This window comes from Microtus oregoni, unplaced genomic scaffold (genome assembly GCF_018167655.1).
Source record: "Microtus oregoni isolate MIOR12 unplaced genomic scaffold, Mior012 000052F_003, whole genome shotgun sequence".
NCBI lineage: Eukaryota > Metazoa > Chordata > Mammalia > Rodentia > Cricetidae > Microtus > Microtus oregoni.
This window is the reverse complement of record NW_024543815.1, coordinates 110,128-124,082: the sequence shown is the minus strand read 5'-3', so window position 1 is coordinate 124,082 and position 13,955 is coordinate 110,128. Positions and strand designations below refer to the sequence as shown.

General features: G+C 42.1%; 1 protein-coding gene across 1 annotated transcript; it reads right to left on the bottom strand.

Moving 5' to 3' along the window:
- Positions 1-1,712: 1,712 nt before the first annotated feature.
- LOC121437387 (zinc finger protein 75D-like) lies at positions 1,713-13,650 on the bottom strand. The gene is made up of 3 exons (XM_041637273.1): positions 13,243-13,650; positions 11,576-11,702; positions 1,713-2,491 (listed from the first exon to the last, which is right to left on the bottom strand). Exons 1-3 carry the CDS (start codon positions 13,648-13,650, stop codon positions 1,713-1,715), a joined length of 1,314 nt encoding a protein of 437 aa, XP_041493207.1.
- Between the last annotated feature and the right edge of the window lie 305 nt (positions 13,651-13,955).

The window sequence follows — 13,955 nt, the reverse complement described above, 5'->3', positions numbered from 1 at the left end:
TCTCTTTGAAAAATGTCCTTTAATCATCTATTTAAAACGGTGAATGATAGGACTGGAGAGATGGCTCAGTGGTTCAGAGCTCTTAGGGAGAACTCAAGTTCAATTCCCAGCGCCTGCATGGTCACTAGCCACTGTAGCTCCAGTTATAAGGGATCTGACACCCTCTTAATGGCCTCCTGTGGTACTGCACACATATGATGAACAGATGTACATACAGGTAAAACATTCACACACAAAAAGTAAATCTTGAAAAAAGTTAAGATGGGAAAATCATTTTGGGGGGGGGTATTTGGTTTAAAGGAGTTTCTTTAATATTTAAATGTAGTATGGCGCATGTGCTTTTCCATTTACAAATATATGGCAACCTCGCCCAATATCATAAATTAGCTTTTGATATATCTTTCAAGCCATTCATGCTATTTATCTCTAAAGAGATACTTGCACAAATGGAGAAGGGATAAAACACGAGATCAAAAAGCAGCGTCCATCTGGCCTGACTCTGATGGGGATCATAAGCCTTTTCCTGGATGCTTTTGGATGTCCCCTTCTAGGAACAGAGGTGTATAAGTCAAAGAGGCTACATGAGGCCCTCCTTGCCATTATCAGTAAATTAAACGCTCAGACCTTTCTATAGAGAAATCAGCCATACTCATTTAGGGCTAAGAAATCACAAAAGTGAAGCTCTCTTTAGGGACAGGAGTGGTATGCACCCATTTGAAAGCCTTCAGTGTGTATAAGGAAAGCCAAAATCATCAGGCCATTTCACTATTGCCCTGTACTTCCACGGAGACAGATAACTAGATGTGGGCATGCAGTGCCTCCGTGATCACTTAAGTCTCTAAGTACATTCAGAGAGAATGGCAGGGGGATTGTAAATGCTTAGAAGGCTCTTGGGCTTGCGTCTTGGCTTTCAGGTCCTCTCATGCTCCCCAAACTTCCCTGAAAGAAGACAAGGTAGCAGCGCAAACTAGGGAGGGCAAGTACGATGGGCAGACTTACATAGGAAAAATGCTAAGCCTCACTTCCTGTCCATGAGGAAATCTCCCTGGTTCTCAGTCTTGGCTGTCTACGGAGACACATATTCATTCTCTCTGAACTCACTTCATAGGGGCTGCAACGGCATTTTATACCTCTTCTGAGGAAGCATGAAGAGGGAATACAGGGTTCATGGCACCTGACACCTGAGAATAGCATTGGAGAAAATCATAACTGCAGACATAGTTGACTACCAAAATTTTGTTCTTTTATTCATAACGTACATAGTAAATAACAGTTTTATGGTAAAAACTGGAAACTAAGTCTTAAGAGCGGGGAACAGTGTGGATTACTTTCTGGGACGCAAAGCATACCTCCCCCCAATTTTCTCTGCTACCAGATTCTTATCATGGGAATCTCTACATAGTAAATAACAGTTTTATGGTAAAAACTGGAAACTAAGTCTTAAGAGCGGGGAACAGTGTGGATTTCTTTCTGGGACGCAAAGCATACCTCCCCCCCAATTTTCTCTGCTAACAGATTCTTATCATGGGAATCTCTACATAGTAAATAACAGTTTTATGGTAAAAATTGGAAACTAAGTCTTAAGAGCGGGGAACAGTGTGGATTTCTTTCTGGGACGCAAAGCATACCTTCCCCCAATTTTCTCTGCTACCAGATTTTTATCATGGGAATCTCTACATAGTAAATAACAGTTTTATGGTAAAAACTGGAAACTAAGTCTTAAGAGCGGGGAACAGTGTGGATTTCTTTCTGGGACGCAAAGCATACCTCCCCCCAATTTTCTCTGCTAACAGATTCTTATCATGGGAATCTCTACAGTCTGTCACTGACTCTCCTCCACCTGGCCGTGTTGCCTGACAATGTGTCTTCTGGTGTCTGACGAAGCTTGACTGTCTGCTAAACCTTTTCTCACACAGGCTACACGAATAGGGCTTCTCTTTAGTGTGGACTACCTGGTGTCTAACCAGGCTACACTTCTGAGTAAACGCTCTCTCACATCTCAGACACTTATAGGGTTTCTCTCCTGTATGAATTCTTTCGTGTTTATGTAAGTTTGTGTTGAGAGAAAAGCTTTTCTGGCACCAGGAGCACGTATATAATTTTATTCCTTTGTGTGTCCGGGAATGCGCTGTCAGATCTGACATCCACCTGAACCTCAGGTCAAACTCCTGACAAGGAAAAGGCTTCTCTCTGGTGTGAACTCTATGGTGCCTAACAAGCTCAGCAGGAACTCGGAAGCATTTCTTACACTCCTGACACTGATGACGTTTTGGAACCTGTTTTTTACCACCTGAAGCTGACACTGTTCCCCTCCTGGGATGAGCCTGACCACGTTTCTGTGCCCTGAGTGTGTCTGCACGGGTTTTTCTGCTGTTTTTGTTCTGGGCAGCTTTCTTTCTGGTGTTTGAAACTTTAGACGGTTTTGCTTCTATTCCTGATGTAGAGGCAGATTCAGGCTGATCATTTCCCTTGTCATTTTCTGGCTTTAACCCTGTTCAAATAAAGAAAAGAATCAGTCAGGTGTTTTATAGACAAGAAAATTTAAAGACTAGAGAGAACTGTCGATGAAAATTAAAGAAATACATAAACTAGTGACTCTGGCCCAGGCAGAAAAATGGTTCATATCCATAGTCCCTTATCCCATCTTCGAGGCACAGAAAGAAGCCCATCAAATGGTGCCAGAAGTTACAAAGGGAATCAGAAAAAGCAGAGAGAAGACAAAGAGGTGTAAGACTCAAGAATTTTAGAAAGAAACACCAAACAAAAACCTAGCAAAGTACATCACACCCAAACAAACACCCAGAAGAAAGTAGAAACTCAAACCCAGTATTTTCCAACCCAAAACCTATCTGCAGAAGGCTGCCTAGACAGACTTACGCCTTTCTCAGACCGAGTGTGAAACCTTTTAAAGACTGGTAAAACGCAAACCAGACACGGCTCCGAAAAGGAACCCTCCTGGTATCTGTCAACAATAAGCAGATTGGGGAGTATATACTAGCATTCTGTCAGAGCATGGAAGCTTCCCTCAAGAAGCCGAGAGATAAACGACATGTCTAAACAGCTCCATCTACGGATGGTGTCATGTCACATAAGGGCCAATGAATAAGAAGTACCTTCAACATTGTAGGCATGAGATACATTCTTATAACAAGAGCCACGGAAGTGAAGAAGCAGAAAGAGCAGGAGAGACCCAGCTAGAACTAGTGACCTGGCTTAGGAAGCCTTTTCCACAATGCCTTCTATGCACTTAGACAGCATCAGCCATAAGCCATGGCAGAACTAGCGGGATCAGAGGAACCGAAAGACACAAGATGCCAGGAAGTCTCTGAAAACAAAACTCATTGGAAGAAAGTCATATAAAAGCGATGAAGACTCTGCATGTTAAACTAACAAAGCGTGGGTGTCTGCTAAAATGACATATATCGACAGGACCGGAGCTCTCTGATTGTAATAGATAAACCAATTAGAATGCAATAAAGGCACTTATCAGACTAAACCCTAAGAGAGTTGTAACTCGAGTAAATGGCAAATCTGACAAAGGTGTAATCAAACTAGAAAACAAAATCAGAAATTGTATAACTTAAAGACACATGGAAGCAATAGGCTTACAAATAATGTGTCGCTAAGGAAAACCCTCAAAGCAGGGCGGTGGTGGCACATGCCTTTAATCCCAGCACTCGGGAAGCAGAGGCAGGCTGATCTCTGTGAGTCTGTGAGTTTGAGGCCAGCCTGGTCTAGAAGAGCTAGTTCCAGGAACCAAAAAGCTACAGAGAAACTCTGTCTCGAAAATCAAAAAAAAAAAAAAGAAAAAAAAAAAGAAAAGAAAACCCCCAAAAGAGAGTGAGAGAGTGTAATATACTTATATTGGAATGAAAATGAAGCTAAACTACATCAATTTATAGAGAGTAGAGGTAAGGAAGTGGTCAACGACATACATGTAGCCTTAAGTGCTCACAGCAGAAAAGAAGAAGGCGACAATCTCCAAGTTCCCTCCTCGAGAAACTTGCAAAAAGCAAATTAGGCCTTAACCAATGTTACTAGATGAAATTTCAACAATGAAAATGGACATCACTAAGTAAAATGCTGCTTTTCAAACAGAATAGAAGCAGTAAGTCAGCACCAAGACTGACAGGAAATCATACCATGCTGAAAGGACTAACAAGAAGCACAGAATCCCAGCAGGCTCTGTTGCACAAGACTATGATCTCAGCGCTAGGGATATACCTGGAGGGAGAATAATGAGCGTAATTACGGGCCACATTGCAAAACCCTGTCCCAAACAGCCCTCCTGAAAGGAAGGGATATAGGGCAGGTGGTGGTTTATGAGAACTGGCCCCCAAGGGCTCCTCTATGTGACTGTTTTGACAACAGGAATCAAAACTATTTGAGAAGGATTAGGAAACTTGGACCCGTCGGAGGACATGTGCCACTAGTGGTGAGCTTTGACGGTTCAAAATCCATTTAGTTTGCTGCAGACTAAGACACTATCGAAACAAAGTGTGACATTATCACATACACTCAGAACACCAAATCTCTGGAGATGAAAAGCAGAGATTCATGAGTTCAAGCCAAGCCTGAGACGCACATTGAGAATCTGGCTTAAATGATGAAAGAAATGAAATTCAAATGTTCTTAGCAATTGACAAAAGTATATGACAAAATCTCACATCCATTCATGATAAAAAAAAAAAAGAAAACAACTCGTAAATGTAGAATCTTTGAAATTTTTACAAAAGCAAGAAACCTGCCCCCGTACTAAGTACAGGAAGTTGAAGTTAACGCAATAAAGTCAAGACAAAGAAATAAAAAAGCATTATGGATAATTGATACAAGGAAAATGCTGAGGTTGCCGAAGAAATCTAAACAACAACAACAACAACAACAAAAAACACTTGTAGGGAGTTCACTCTGATAAAAAGTCCATGATAAAGTCCAAGGCATTCATTTATGATATAATGAGGAAATCAAAATTAAAACTGGTATCCTTGCTGTTGTTATAATGGGAAAAGCTGAGACACATACTTCACAAAATATGAAGAGTATCTACATACTGAAAATGATAAAAAGTTGTTGAAAGAAATCAACAAACACCTAAAGCCAGACACATCATATTCAGGAATCAGAGGCATCAGCACAATGAAGATACCGGGACTCTTCAAACAAACGTATATGTTTAATGCAATTTTTAGTGAACGCCCAGTTTGTTGTAGGCCTAACTAAGCTTAGTGTAGAATTTCCATATGCCTCTCCTACCTACTCAGGGAGCAGTCTGCAGAGACAGGGGTGTAGGGGCCACAGCAGTACAGTAGCTCAGTGAGTAAGCATGTCCTCTAGGAGGGTCATGGTGGGACGGTGGCCACTGCTGTAGCTCCATGGGAGGCTGAATCTGGTGAGACCACCAGAAACAGAGTGGCAGCGGCACCACTACCGTGTCAGAATGCCAGCTGTTTTAGTATTTCAGGTAGAGCTTGTCTTTTTCATCTTTAAAGCAGAAGCAGCAATTTAGAACAGCACAATAAAACATTTAAACATTTAGAACAGCACAGCAGAAAACATTTAAACATGAAGTTATTATCATAAAATTGAACACAGTGCATGGCTTTGGCGTGTATGTGTGTATGGAGGTATTTGTGTGCAGGATATAGGGTAACCCTTGGTACTCATCCACCTTGTGCGTTTTAAGTCAGGATACTTGACTGACTCTGGAGCTCACCAAGCAAATGAGGTTGGCTGGTCAGTGAGCCCTGGAGATCCAGTTTTCTCCACCTCCCTGGTGCAGTTATTTCAGATTTCTGACAGCACACCTGACCTTTTAATATTTATTTATTTCCCGAGACAGGGTTTCTCTGTTGCCCTGGCTGCCTTGGAACTCACTCTGTGGAACAGGCTGGCTTTTAACTCACAGATCCACCTGCCTCTGCCTCTCAAGTGAATGGATTAAAAGGGTGCATCACCATCACCTGGCTCACACTTGACTTTTTGATGTGGTTATGGGGATCTAACTCAGGTCCTCACCCTTGTGTGTCAAAGGCCACCAATTGAGCCTCTCTCAGCCACCAACGAAAAAGGGACTTCAGAACTGAGCACAGTGTGGAATATTTGGAAACACATTGATGAACAGGATGAGCAGGGGAACGGGAAGCACAGTTCTAACACGAATTGAACAAAATACATAACAACGTACAGAAACTTAAACATCACTTAAATGATGTGATACCTGCACCTCATTTTATTGCAAAGCTCAGAAAAGAGAAACGAGAAACTAAAAATGTAAATAACACTTTTAAAGAAGCACAATTGGTATAGGAGGGTCATCTGTGTATGAGTTTCTGTCACTGGTTAAATAAAGAGACTGCCTTGGCCTTTTGATAGGACAGCAGCTTAGATAGGTGGAGTAGACAGAACAGAATGCTGGGAGAAAAGAGGCAGAGGCAGAGAGCCTCCATGAAGCTGCCAAGTCAGACATCCCGGTAAGCGACAAGATTGTGGTGACATACAGATTATTAGAAATGGGTTGAATCAAGATGTAAGAATTAGCCAAGAAGAGGCTAGAGCTAATGGGCCAGGCAGCAATTTAATTAATACACATTTCCGTGTATTTTTCATGGAATTTCAGGGGATAAACTAGATGGGTGGCGGGGACGCAGCCCGCCGCTCCTTTTACTACACACAATGGTCAATATATAAAGACTCTGTAAAAGGGAAAAAAAATCAACAATTACTAATAAAGACCTGAACATTGTCCTGGTTAGTTTTTTTTTTTTAATCAACATGTAACAAGTTAGAGTTATCTGGAAAGTAGAAAGTCAACTGAAAAAACACCTCCATCAGACTGCCAATAGGCAAAGTTATATGGAATTTTCTTGATTACTGATTTATGTGGGAGGGTCCAGCCCCTGTGGGCAATGCCACCCCTGGGCAGATGAACCTAAGTTGCATGAGATAGCAGTCTGAAGAAGTAAGCAAGCAGCTCCCCTCCATGGCCTCTGCTTTGGTTCCTGCCCTACTTGAATTCCTGACCTGACTTTATGAAATGTCAGATGAGAAGTGCCATTTGATTATGGTGTTTATCATAGCAATAGAAATCCTAACTAAAGCAAGTGCCAAACCAAGGACAAATGACCCATGAGATCTAGATAATTCAGAACAGAGAAAGCTCTCAGGGGTATCTCCAGAAAAGTCACACCACATACTCTTCTGAAAAAAGCATCATTTTTTTTTCTAGACATGGTTTCTCTACAGCTTTGGTGCCTGTCCTGGAACCAGCTCTTGTAGACCAGGCTGACCTTGAACTAATAGAGATCTGTGTGCTTCTGCCTCCCGGGTGCTGGGATTAAAAGAGTGCACCACCACTGTCAGGCTAAAAATGTCAATTTCAAAGAAAATTTTTGGCCACCAAGTGGGGCAAAAGGGCCTGAGTTTATTATGAAGAATATAAGTTTGTGATGGTGAGGGGGGAAAACTATCAAGGGAAGGCAGAGTTCATGGGAGAAGTTGTAGGGGACCTCCCTGGGAAAAGAGAGGATGAAGTTCGGCAGTAGGAAAAACTTTTCCCACAGCTTCTGCCTTGAGAAGAAGAAAAAGTCCATCCAGAATTAGAAAACCAAAAAGAAGCAAAAAAGACACAAAAAGTCAAAGAAAGAATACAATATGCTTCCCCCACCAATAAATTGAAAGATAATCAAAAGCAAAAACAAGAACAGAGAAGGAAACAGAAAGAGACAGATGACGCTTGAATATAATACAGAAAAGTATAGACATTTTTACAAAGTGTGTCCCAGTTAAAATAAGAAGAGAAAGCCAAGAAAGCAACAGAAAGAGTGTCAGTGCCATTTCATTCTAGAAAGCTACATCCTGCTAACGAAATGAACAGGAAGAATTGTTGAGACCTGGAAAGGAGGTAAGGGAAGAAAAAATGGAAACTCCTGCAGCTGCTGCAAGTTCCGGGTTTCCAGAAGGAGATTTATATATACTTGAACAGAAAGTTGTCCATAGGCAGGCAAAGGGTCTCAGCCATTGTTCTACTGCTGTGAAGAGACACCATGGCCACAGGGACTCTTATAAAAGAACGTATTTAATTCAGGGCTTGCTTATGGATGAAGAGGATTAGTTCATTGTCATCACGGTGGGGAGTATAAAGGCATGGAGAAGTAGCTAAGAGCTTTACATCCTGAGGAAGAGAGAGGGAGTAAAAGAGACAGAGAGACAGAGACAGATAGACAGAGAGACAAAGATTCACAGAGAGACAGAGACAGACAAAGACAGACAGAGACAGAGAAACACACAGAGACTGAGATAGTAAGAGACACGGAGGGAGAGACTGGGCCTAGTGTGGGCATCTGAAGCCTCAAAGCTCACCCCCAGTGACACATATCCTCAAACAAGGCACACCTACTCCAACAAAGTGGTACCTTCTAAACCTTTTCAAACAATTCCACTAACAGGGACCAAGTATTTAAACGTATGAGCCAATGGGGACCATTCCCATTCAAACCACCACACTAAGGAAGATGGAAAGGCAGAAAAATACTGGGAAAATTACAAACAAACCAACCAACCAACAAACAAAAAACCAACCATAAAAGCAACAAACAAGCGAAACGAAGAAACGGAAAGAAACTAAAAGACAAAAGAAAACAAAGGAACAGCATGTTAGTAAAGATTCCTTAACAGTTTACAAAGTCAGGAGGCAACAATCAGAAAGACAGGACCAGGACTGGAGAGGTGGCGCCAATGTTAAGAGTGCTTGCTGCTCAATCATGAGACCTCAGTCCTAGTCCTGCACACAGATGTCTCCTGTTCCAAGTGGTCCAAAGACCTCGTTAGCCTCAATGGATACCCTCAGAAACACTCACATAGACAAAGAAGCACGCATAAATAACAAGTTTTTTCTTTCTTCTCTCTCTCTCTCTCTCTCTCTCTCTCTCACTGTATTTATTCATTCTTTCTTTTCAAGGCACGATCTCTCTATGTAACAGCAGCCCTGGCTGTCCCGGAACTTGCTCTGTAGACCAAGCTGGCCTCGAGCTCACAGAGATCCACCTGCCTCTGCCTCCTGTGTGCTGGGATTAAAGGCATGAGCCACCACCACGGCGCCTTTATTTCTTAATAAAAGAGAAAAGGACCAACAGTCCCCTGGCTACCAGTACATGACCCACACAGGGCTATTCCAGCCTGGGGATGAGGAATAAAGAAAAGAATGAAAGATAATGGAAATACTCAACATCTGAGGGGAATGTGAGGATATCATCAACAGGAGAGACTGGTTAACCGTGTCCTTCACCACCACCACCACCACCACCACAGTAGGTTGTTACTGGTTCATATACGAATCGAGATTGCCAGCAGTTCTTGTATCTTCTAAGAGTTTATGCATTTCAGGTATATATTGCCCCAGTATTTATGTAAAAGTCAGTTAAATAAGTTTATGTCACTAGCATTCTATTAACAGAGTGAAAAATTTCAAAGATTTTTGTTATAGCATAGAAAAAGAAGACTTTGAAATTTGTTTCTAATTTAGAAGCAAGTAAATTTGATAAATAAAAATTAGAGTTTTTTAGAGCTATACTGAAATAATTTAGTATATTCGTTAAGTTTAACAAACTGGTAGCTTGTCAATGATTGCATTCTGTGCAATCAAGACTTTGTATTTGCTTGAAGAATTCTTCATTTTATAAAGGAACATTTATTTTAAAAGTAATGTTAACAAACCCTGCTGATTACAATAGTGATGTTACCAATTATTTAGGATAGTAAGGAAATGCAGCCGGGCGATGGTGGCACACGCCTTTAATCCCAGCACTCGGGAGGCAGAGGCAGGCGGATCTCTGTGAGTTCGAGACCAGCCTGGTCTACAGAGCTAGTTCCAGGACAGGCTCCAAAGCCACAGAGAAACCCTGTCTCAAAAAAAAAAAAAACCCAAAAAAAACAAAAAAAAAAAAGAAATAAGGAAATGCAGACTAGTTGTTAGTCATTTATTAAATGAAACTTGTAGTCATATTAGGTATGTTTTCAAGATCAAATACATATTTTAGAAAGACAGGTCGTCTTCCAATATTTCAGAGATTTACGGAATATGGCATTTGAGATATCTTCTCCTGGTAGCATCAACCTACTCCAGAGAAGATAATGGACACTGAAGAAACTCTACATGGAGTTTACTTTTGTGGCCAAAGAGTCACTAAGCAGGAAAATGCCCTTGCCTCGACTGCTGACAGTGTGACGTCCTAATTGGACAAGCAAGACCCAAGAGAGAGTGACTGCCAAACCCTGTCAGACAAGAAGGGAGAGCCCTTCTGAATATCCTACTTCACAGAAAAGTCTGTCAGATATGTATAGTCTATAGGCCTGTAGGATGAAGGTAGATGCCTCAATGGTGCAGAGAAACTTTGGTGACTGTCCAGGCAGCCAGCTGTCTCTGTCATCTCTCTCATTTTTTGGAAGTCACTTACTAGCAGTTCTTACTTACGCAGTTAATGTTATTTCCTTCTTGAGTCTCTGAGGGAGTTGAAGATTAGATAGTTATAGCTATAGTTTATCAGATGCAGAAAGCAAGTTATGATAGAAAGTAAATTATGTATAAGATGTTGGACTCACCAAGATAGGATAGATATAGAGTATTTTCTCTAAATTTGTCAAATGCAAACGGACTAGACAATGTTGAATTACTTATTGCCTGTATATCTTGTATATAGTCACTGTACTCATTGTATATAATTTTTCTCATATTTGTTATAGCCTTTCCCTTTTTATTTTGGACAAAAAGGGGAAACATAGTGATATCCACTTGTATTTTAGTAAATAAATTTTGCCTAAGGATCACAGAGTAAAACAGCTACACTGGTCAGCGTTACAGACCAGGCAGTGGTGGCACACACCTTTAATCCCAGTGGCCATTCTAATTTGTCATAGCAACCAAGTGGTAGAGGTACATGCCTTTAATCTCAGCACTAGAGAGGATTACAAAAAGGGAGGAGACAGCCCTCAGTCTCATTCTGAGATTCCTGGAAGCAGGATCACCCTTTCAGACTGAGGTCGAGGTAAGAGTCAGTGGCTGTCTGTTCTGCTTTTCCAACCTTCAGGTGGAACCCTCATTTCTGTCTCTGGGTTTCTATTAATTGTGCTACACTTATAGTTAAAACATTCAGCCTTGAATTCAACTTCATACTCAATGTAAAACTTATTCAAAACAGTGTGGCCTTACATGTAAAAACAAAATTAAAAGTTTTGGGAAACTTACGGGTATCTAGTGCTAAGGGATTGAAGAGTTCGCGCCTTCATGGTGAAACCATGCACTGTAACAGGAAAAGTTGATCCTCATTAAAATAAAAAAACTTTTATTCTATAGGAGCCCATGGGAAGAGGACAAGACAGTACTTTAACAGTGATAATTAACTACAAGCCAAACATCTAGCAAAGCATCAGAATCCAGAAAATGGAAAGACCTCCCGGATTCAGCGGTCACGAAGCAATCTAATTCAATTACACTCTCAAAGGAGCTTTCTCACAGCGCTATTTTTCATAAACACAGGCTACACCATACAACATATCCACGCACGGAAGAAGGCATCGTTACCTAGAGAGGCAGCCATCTTGTAGATGTTCAGCATTTCCTCACTGTAGAGTGTCTTCTGAGAAGGATCCAGTAAACGCCATTCCGTCTCAGAAAAATGCATGTCGATATCATCAAATGTCAACAAGTCCTGAAGAACAGAATGGATTTGAGTTTAGTACTACTGATGCAGAAGCTGCTTGGTCACCTGCCTCTGACTCACGTGGTTGGCTGTATGCTGAAGAAATTAACATAGAGTTTAGATGGAAAAACCAAAAGGACAGGAAGTAGTCAAGTGAACTATCCAATTCCCATTCTCATCATGCCAAATCCAGTTGTCTGGACAGCATGAAGGTCTGACACACCCCTGAATACCTAGTGGGCACTGTGGGTCTCAGCAGAAGGAAAGCGTAGAAATGAGGCTGCCTGAAAAAGATGAGAGTTAGGATAACCGAAACAGTAACAAAAAGCCATCTGTCATCTTCCAGCCCTTCTATGTAGCAGCCTCCATGCCTACGTACAGCCAACGACCAGGGTCGTGTTGAGCAGACTGGAGTGTTGCTCTAAAGCTGCCTTCATCAGTTCTTTTCTTGACTCTGAGCCTCGAGAAGTGGTTTTCTCTTTTCCTTTTATGCAAAAGATACAGCATGGTACTTAAAAGGCTTTTCTGTCAGGCCAATGTTTAAATCTCCCTATAAGTAAGGAAAGCTTTTGTGGGGGAAGGGATGAAACAAAGGGATTCAAACAAAATGAAGACCAGGATGAGCTCCAACCTTTCTCTACAGGATTTGGTTACAACTGGACACCAAGAAATAAACTCTGCCTCATATTCTTAGGTTGGCTCCCATAGAGAAGTGATATGCGTATATCACCTAGGGCTGTTTCTTGGTCACCTAGGGCTGTTTCTTGGTTCCCACTCACTAGCAGTACTGGGAATCTGCCACTAAGAGAGAACAGTGGGGCTCCATTTCTCTGGGCTCAGGGGTGTGTTTTCATTAGAGGATACCGTCCTCAGCATCTGGATTCCCTCCCCCTCTCTGGGAGCAGTTTTCTTCAAAGACTTTCTTTCAGTTTTGCTTCCCATGTTACTCTTCCTGTGTTGTCTCCCAACATTGTCTGATTTGAGCTTCCGTTCTCTGACATCCACTTTAGTCTCGGCACTATCACATGTTTTGAATCCACCTTCCCATACCTTTCTTACCTTTTATTTCAGTTTCTAACCTCTCAAGTCTTGTATTCTTAGATATGCTAGAGTAGGCCCTCCAGCATCAATTCCTGGCCTTAAAATGAGAAAAACACACTTGTTCCTTTTAAGGCCATGAAAGACTCTGCCTGTGACTCTGGACCGTATGGAGCGACTGTCAGCACATGATTTTGGATCCCACCTAGCCATTCTAAGAAATAAGGAAATGTGACTAGCTGGGCAGTGGTGGTGGCTCACGTCTTTAATCCCAGCACTCAGGAGGCAGAGGCAGGCGGATCTCTGTGAGGTCGAGGCTAGCCTGGTCTACAAAAGCTAGTTCCAGGACAGGATGCAAACCCACAGAGAAACCCTGTCTCAAAAACAAAACAAAACAGAATAAAAAAGGAAAATGTGACTAAATCGATCTCACTCCTTGAAAACTCTTAACCAAGACATGGCTACCGTTATCCTATGATATTGGGCATTACAAGGAATTACTCATTCTCACCTTGTCGGGGACTGCATCAGGCTCCTTCTGCAAGCTTTCGACCAGACTCACAGTCTGTTTGACATCTCCCGGATGATGCTTTTGCATCCAGTTCCTCATTCCCTGGGGCAGAATGCTCAGGAACTGCTCCAGCACCAGAGAGTCCAGGATGTGATCTTCGAAGTTGGTCTCTGGCATCAGCCACTGAAAGCATAATTCGTGAAGCTTCCTGGCAGCATCTAGTGGTCCAGGTACTTGGTTGTGGCAGATGTTCCGGAAGTGCTGCTGAGCATTCTCGGGAGGGGCCCGTTTGGTTGGTGACCTGCCCTCCCTGTTGTGGTTTGAGCTACCTTGCATAGGCAGGTTACTTTTCTGCACACGCCCCATGGGTGTGCCGAAGCACCTCTCTTCCTTCCCTTTCCTCCTCATCACTAGAGGAACGGTTTTCCTTTTCTGGGAGACACTGATGCCCTCTTGGTGCCACCTTTCACAGTTGAGGCACCATCAGTTTGGATGCAAAATCAATCAATGAATGAATCTTCTTCCTAAGGGCAGATACAGGGGAAGAGAGAGAAAAAAGAAAAATTGTGAGATATATCGGCATTTATTTTTGGGCCAAAATTATTTCAGGGCCTGTACCTCGAGGCCTGTAAAACAGAGAAAAGCCTGGCTCAAGTTTGAGGGAACAGAGTGAGGATGAGACATCAAAACCCAGGTAGGCGCCCCTCCAGCCA

Bases quoted from the DNA above. Each gene is read 5' to 3' on its own strand.
- LOC121437387 (XM_041637273.1), bottom strand. From the start codon at position 13,650: ATGAGGAGGAAAGGGAAGGAAGAGAGGTGCTTCGGCACACCCATGGGG. The intron at 11,703-13,242 runs GTGAGAATGAGT...TCTGTTCTTCAG, and splicing joins CTGATGCAGTCCCCGACAAG to GACTTGTTGACATTTGATGA. The intron at 2,492-11,575 runs GTAACGATGCCT...TTATTTGAACAG, and splicing joins CAAGATGGCTGCCTCTCTAG to GGTTAAAGCCAGAAAATGAC.